At 43.3% G+C, this 7,398-nt stretch overlaps 1 protein-coding gene across 5 annotated transcripts; it reads left to right on the top strand.

The window, feature by feature from the left end:
- Positions 1–420: 420 nt before the first annotated feature.
- On the top strand, positions 421–6,506 carry LOC109741085 (uncharacterized). Of its 5 annotated transcripts, none has more exons than XM_040389731.2 (10): positions 421–554; positions 665–859; positions 1,467–1,527; positions 1,827–1,863; positions 2,597–2,656; positions 2,753–2,784; positions 3,360–3,399; positions 3,568–3,634; positions 3,865–4,571; positions 6,165–6,506. In XM_040389731.2, the coding sequence occupies exons 1-7, from the start codon at positions 507–509 to the stop codon at positions 3,374–3,376; spliced, it is 450 nt and encodes a 149-aa protein (XP_040245665.1). In that variant the 5' UTR covers positions 421–506; the 3' UTR covers positions 3,377–3,399; positions 3,568–3,634; positions 3,865–4,571; positions 6,165–6,506. The 5 variants fall into 5 exon arrangements, with proteins under 5 accessions (XP_040245665.1, XP_040245657.1, XP_020155751.1 ...); XM_040389723.2 differs by having other exon boundaries at positions 2,753–2,814; XM_020300162.3 differs by having other exon boundaries at positions 2,753–2,822.
- Positions 6,507–7,398: the final 892 nt, after the last annotated feature.

The raw sequence follows: 7,398 nt of genomic DNA, 5'->3' as shown, positions 1-7,398 counted from the left end.
ACCAGCGATTTGTAGAGACCAGAATGGTGTCTTTTTGGGAGCATCGACGATGTTTTTTTAATCACATTACAGACCCCCTTACACTTGAAGCGATGGCTCTAAGGGAAGCTCTGGCACTTGCTAATGATCTTTATATTCGGCGCGCTCATATTGCCTCGGATTGCAAGGTGGTAGTCGATAACATAAAGCATGACAACCGCGCTTTTTATGGTGCAATTTGAAGGAGGTGTTAGAAAGATCGTCCTCTTATATTTTTTTATATAGTTTATAAATTTAGGAACTCAAATTTTAAAGATCACAACCTAGCGAAACATTCTCTTACTCTTGGATTGGGTCGCCATGTTTGATTAGGCCATTCAGGAGATCTTCCCTTCGTTTCTGTAAACATTGTGACGGGTTAATAAAGTTTCGCCAGGTTGTCTAAAAAAAAGTAACACGACGACGACGCTATCTCAGTTCAGTTCAACACAGCAGCACCGCCTCTGTCTCCCCTCTGCTCCCAATCCATGGCTGCTCCGCCGCGGCGAAACCCCAACCACGGCGGCAAGAGGAAGGTGAGCCCCACGCACCCACCGGCCTCCGGCGTCCGCCCCCGCTGACACTGCCACCAGTCCCCGCGACTCCGCTCCTGAACCCTAACTCTCCCTTCTGCCCACCTTCGCAGGATGAGGAGCCGTGGCTCGCGGCGGGCATCCGCCCGGCCAACTTCCTCCCGGGCCTGGCCATCGGGTTCCTCCTCGGCCTCTCCTCCTCCTGGAGGCCGAGGATCAGCCTCCCGTCTGCCCCGGCGCCACGGGGCTCCAAGCGGGCCGCCGTCGGTTCGTCCGCCGCCCCAGCACCAGGCGAAGAGCTCAAGATGGTAAGCTGAACCTCGCCGTGTTATACTGTCGGTGCGACATGATTTTATCTCATCCGCTGATCTGAAACGACCGTGTACACTGTACAGTCCACAAATCGTTATCTGATTGATTGACTCCTGAAGGGTTACGACTTATCACTCAGCTGTCATGTGCTTTGTTATTTTTCTACATGAATTCATAGGTGGGGATATACTAGCTAAGCACCTGCCCATTGCTACTGATCAACAAACTAGATTATCTCATCATGTTGAAACATAATTGTCATGCTCCATGTCACACCCTTTGCTCTGCCTCGGCTCTCGGCTGAGTGTTGCCTCAGGCAAAACTGGGAGTTGTTTGTGGCTTGTGTGGGAGCAGCACCTCGCGCATTTAAATTTGAAGTTGGAGTCTATGAATGACTAGTACAGGATATAGGTTTTGCCAAAAATTTCAGATGGTCTTACATGTAAGGATGATGATGATGTAAACAGGACTTTGTGGCCGATTAACATATTTACAGGAGTGTACTGATCGCTAAGGCTGTGTTTACTAATACTCTTGGTTTTCTGTGGAATACCATGATTTTATATTTGAACTTGCGCTGAGTTTTGACACTCCTGTTTGCAGGTTTTAGTTGTGCGTCAGGATCTTAAGATGGGGGCTGGGAAAATAGCGTCTCAATGTGCCCGTAAGTTCCATTTCCTAGTCTCTTAGTGAGCATTTGTATCTTGGTACATATGTTCTGTTTGACTTATCCCAACCAGAAGACTGTAGTACTTTGCTCAAATACAACTGATTGCTTGCCCAATTCTGCAACAACCAAATTCTAGCCACAACAACTCTAGTTGACGGGTCTGTGTACTGAAGTAAATAAAAAAGTTCTGTAGATAGCTGTGTTATTTTTGGGTGTACTGACTACTCAGTATAATTTGTAGCCAATGTACGTCTGTTATGTTTTTAATTGATTGCTATTTATTTGCTTTGCAGATGCGGCAACTGGCTTGTATGCGGATCTGTTGGCAAGGTGCTAATGCAGTTTGCAATCTTGCTTCATTAGGTAGTTCTAATTAAAGGATGTAGACTATTTCCCAGAGACTTTTAGCCTGCTTAGGGACAAGTAGAGTTGGTTTCCCATTGTTAAGAATGCTGGTACATATTGAATGAAGTTGACATTTATTCATCTGTTTAGTACTATGCCAGTTTGTTGACTGTATTTCTGCACGGGAGTCGGTGACACACTTAATTTAGCCTCAAAGGCCCGTAAAGTGTAGTATGTTACATGAGTGGCAATTATATTTAATTTCGAGGTATAATGCTAGCCTAAGTATTCTATCATCCAGATGAGTCCACAGAGCATAATCCTTAAAGAAAGTCCCACCTTTCTTGTTGATTATGTTTTCAGTGAAAGCAAGCCTTTAAGAAAAACAAGTGATACAGTAGAGACAAGTTAACGATTTTTTAAGTATAGGATGTCTAAGTGGACTGGAATGAGAAGTGATTGATTAATCACAATAGACTTGCCTTTAATTAGTGCTCTTCTTTATCAGGACTATCTCATATACTACTTTCTTATGAAAACAAAGAACTATCATATTGTCCATGAAGTACCAATTGTACTAGACTCCTAAAGCTCTGGCAATATTAGAGGTGTCAGTGTCAAGGAGCTGTTTGCCTACCTTGCATGCTTCGGTGTTTTGCACAGTGCAATTTTATTTTTCCACAATCATTCATGATTCATCTGATATATTCCTCTGCAGCAACCGAGTTCTTTTGAGACAATGGGAACAGTTCGGACCATGCAAGAATCAACAGGAAATGTATGCCATATCTCTTCCAGGGCATATAATACTTATTTGAACAATATTTGCTGGATTATGATGTAGCACTTTCTTTTCCCACTTGTGTATTATCAGGAACAGGATAAAGGAAACTGCAGAACACCGAGGTATCCCAACTTTTGTTGTTGCAGATGCAGGTAGGTTTGTTTTATGCTTTTACGAGTCTGCCAATGTTGATATCGAATATACTTGATCTGCGCTGGGGTTTCTTTGGCAGGACAATTTACTTATCTGTTGAGCTGTAAAGGCAACCCTCTTAGGGCATTTGCCAACAGCATGAGGCCAATCATGAAACGTCCTTCTGACCATTCAGCGTATTAAAAGTGATACTGAATGTCTTAATCTGAGTAACACTTGACTAATTGTGATTAGGGTGAATTTCATACTGACATAATGTACTTTCTCGATCAATTTCGAGCCAGACGTATCCTTCAGGGTGTTCATGTTGGTGCTTATGTTATAGCCAACAATTAAGTTTATGGATTTGGTTATTTGGTAACACATATGTTGTTGCATCACTATATCAACGCAAGACAAACAAATAGTGGCAGCTATCACGTAATTTAAATAAGAAAGAATAGTGGTAGCTATTATATATTTCAAATGATTTTGATCCTGTTTACCCTGATCATTCTGATTCTCGATTGTGATCTCATTTACCCTGATCATTACCTACTTGTAGGTACTGGCTGGGTCTAAGACAGTTCTTGCAGTAGGGCCAGGTTAGTTCCCCATTCAGAACAAGAGTATGGTCCTCAAGTTCTTTACGGAGCATGTGTCACTGATAGAGTGATAGTAGCTATCAAAATGTTATGCCGTGAAGCCTGAAAATAATTATCTAGTTGTCACTACGGCAGAGCATAATATAGCATGATATTGTTGTGGTGCAGGGAGGAAAGCAGACATAGATTCAGTTACTGGGAAATTGCGCTTACTGTGAGCTGCATCTTGGGCATGGTTAGTCTATTCCTCGGTTGTTCCTGATGTTCTCCCCCTTCGAAACATATAGGCCCTTTTATCTTATGAATGAATTTTGAAGGCTCGTGATTCATGAATATTCGCTAAGTTTGTAGAGTCCCTACAAGACCAGGTAGTAGCCAGAGCGTTGGTGATGCACGTTGCATCTTGGTATTGCTTCTGATAACTGGTCTGCTAACTTTGGGTTTTTTCTCTTCATCTGACTGCAGAACATCCACCACAGTCTGGTTTTATCATCCCGGTTTGAGAACCGGAATGCTTTGGTTCGGCCAGGAGCATCAGCCCGGTTTTATCATCTCGTGCAAGCGCCGCCTGCTCTTTTGCCGTCTCTTTTTGCACCGATGGATACGTACGGCGACGAGTGGTTTACACGTCCGAAAGCAAAGCACATAAACCGGCGTCCGGGCTGATCAATTGGTAGCATGGCACTGTGGGCATATGATGGTCGGCAGCGCTGCCGTGCCATGCGCCCAACTTATTTTCCTGCACGACGGGACTGCCTGCCCGAATATGGAGCCCCGGCCGGCAGTAGGAACAGGGGGTAGTATAGAAACAGAGCCTACGGTAGAAGAATAGAAAAAAGATACTGGGCCGTTGGATCAGCCACGTACGCCACAGATTCCAGAGGATGGATCTGTACTCATAACTACACAACTCTGTGCAAAAACGTCCCTTTTTTCCCAACTAATTTGCTTTAGGTCCCTCTCCTTCAAAACGACTCTCCCTGTCGCTCGCTCCCCTGTTCCCCAATCTCTCGTCGACGGTGGCGGCTGCCTAGATAAGCAGATCCGGTGCTTCCGTGGTGGACGACGGCACCTTCTCCCTGCCTCCTCCCATCCTACTCCGGCATCCACGTTGCTTGGCTCCGTCCCCAGGCATCTCCTCGCCTCCTTGGCCTCGCAGGATTAGCAACAAGGTCAGCTCCCCTCTCCTGTGACTCTTAGCATGATGCTTAGTGCTATGGCTTATTTCTGGCATGCTATGCAAAAACATATGGGTCTGAAGATTGCAAATTGTCAACATTGATCATTGTAGCTCATATCCATCTAATGAAAATTTACACATATGTACTGTATACGTAGATGTTGGATTTTGTTCAGAATTTGTTGATACTTTTAAATACGCATCTCGTATTTTCCTAAAAAAGGTGGTTCAATGCAGATTTAGCTCCAAAGCGCCTCACCTGTGGTTTTAATTATATCTGCTGAAACGGTCAAGCCCACTGCATTTATTTTCAAAGGAGTGAAGAGAGAGTCAGAGCAAAAATACACGAGCAGAGTAGATTTTGGTGAGAGCCTGAGAAAACTGAATATTTGGCATGCGTATACGGATGTCGTGTGGTGTGTCAAAAAGTAGTATGGGAATAGATTCTGGCGAGATGATGTGTCGCGACCTTGTGACACAGGAACATCCTATTAGTGGTTCTCGTTGTCCCGGTGGGGGGGGGGGGGGGGGGGTGTTAGTTCAGAAGTTTACGTTAAGCTTTTGTAGTCTGTACATGTAAGATTATCGGTGCCCAAAATATTAGTATCAGACGACATCAAAGCTTGGAGGTAAAAATGCGACCAGCTCAACTGGGCTTACATCTATGAACTAATTTAATATAACTAGCAGCATGTTCATGTGTTGTTTTAGATTTTTAAATGTCAAATTCACCTGACCAAAATAGTTAGACAATAGTGTATATATTTCACCGAGAGGTTCACGTATATCATTCTTGTTGTAACCTTCCATGTGTAAAATAAGATTCTTGTTGTCTGTACCTTCTAATTTGTAGCCTTGCAACTGGAGATGTCTTCTTCCAGAGAATGAAAAGTAGTCACACTCGTTGCCAAAAAATCTTTGTCAATGAAAATTTGACCTGAGGGTCAATGAATGCTTATATGATTTCCAATATACAAAAGTTAGCTTCTACTTTGCCTTCTACTCTTTCTGGGTGCACATTGAATTTGGTGCATTAGAATGGGCAACCAAGTGTTGTACGGTGCCATTTGTTCACTGGTAGTAGTAAACTATTTGTGCCATAGACCTCAACAAAAGAAAAACTACAGTTCCTCTGATCACTACGATATATTATTTGAGCACTACATGAACACATGCCGATTGGAGCCCGGTTATGATCGAGCCTGGAGTCAAAATAAAATAAAATCAATGACAGTGGTAGAATCACTACAACCACGCAGATGAACTGGTGAAATATAACATTTTGATAAGATTGTTGATACTAGAGCAATTGAATTGTCAAAGTCTGCTGCACTTTAATTTGTTTCCACAGCGTGAAATGGTTTACGACTACTCTTTCTCGGTCATCTTGTTCATTTTTATTTCCTGTGTTGTGGTTTTCTTATTATTACAAAGTAATATAATGCATGCCATGTTGTATGTTTAGCACACAGTCGGATGGCATTGTTGATGCATGGCCATTCGATTAGATCATGAGTAATAAGATTAAGTATGAATGCTTGACACTTGTACGGACCTGTGCTAACTGGATCTTATTTGTTATTAGGTCTGATTTCTCCCGGCACAAGAAGCTCGATGAGCAATAAGCACTAGTAACAGAGGCTTTTCTATTGTGTACCATCAAGTAGCAAAAGTTGATGCAATTTCTACTGGCAATGCTTGCTGAAACGGCAATTATTTTGGTCCTTCATAATTAGTCTTGCATGAAATGTACCAAAAAGGATCCTCTCATGATATGTTACACTTGATAGGATATGTATGTGTGTCTCTTCTGTTGTGTTCGGTCTGCGATCATGCAATTTCAAATGTATGTTTAGTTATGATTTGGGACTAAAGGCTTTGTTGTTGTTGTTGTTTGTTTAGTTATGATTTCAGGTGGATGGATTAATGTTCTCATGTACTCTAATATTTGTGATCATGTCCACATACCTTTAGTGACCAACATGTTTGGATTTCTTGCATGGTTCCTGATTTAGTAGAAGTTAGTAATGAAATCAAATATACATGGCATCTCGTACAGTATGTATATGTGCAGTTTTTGTGTAAACCTAAGAGGAGAGGGGCACCCGTACAGGTCTGGGTCCTATTTATGAAGGATAGATTGATTGATATATGAGAGATTGAGGTGGTTATTGCAAAAGTTATGTTCTATATGTAACTAGTGCTAGGGGTTTTTCGAGAAATGTACCCTGCCAACCCTTCACATAAATCTGTACCAGTCATGTTTCATCCAATGGCTCAGGTTTGTTTTTTCTATTCTTTCACCATAGGCCCTGTTTCTATACTAGTCGCCCCCGTAGGAACATGGCCTGTCCGTTACAACGCATGGCATGATAGCCGGCTTGCGCTGGCATGCCCGGGGCTCGGAGTTTACGCGGCAGGGCGCAACAAAAACGGGCAAATGGCGGACGCCAGCTTTCGGTGCTTCATGCTTTGGCGCCTTCTTTCTTGACGAAACCTTGACAATCTCACATCCACAGCATAGAATGGAATCTTACATATGTACAATTTCCTAGTAACAAGCTTTTATTTATTTTTCTGCTTTTTTGAGCGGACGAAATTGGGTTCGAGAAAAGAAAATGAAGACCACGGTGCACAACCCTCGACGGCCCAGTGGGTAGGGGTCAGCTTTAGAAGGTTGTTAGAGCATCTACAACCGCGGCACCCTAAACACCCGGATGGCCCGATCATGAAATTTCGACCATGGCGGACGCCTCAAGGGCCCGGGCTAACCGACGCCCCTCATATCCAGCCCAAATATGGGGCGCCCGTCACGCCGG

The sequence above is a fragment of the Aegilops tauschii genome, chromosome 1, assembly GCF_002575655.3.
Source record: "Aegilops tauschii subsp. strangulata cultivar AL8/78 chromosome 1, Aet v6.0, whole genome shotgun sequence".
In the NCBI taxonomy this organism is placed as follows: Eukaryota; Viridiplantae; Streptophyta; class Magnoliopsida; order Poales; family Poaceae; genus Aegilops; species Aegilops tauschii.
The sequence above is the reverse complement of the archived record's forward strand: the minus strand, read 5'-3'. Positions and strand labels throughout refer to the sequence as shown.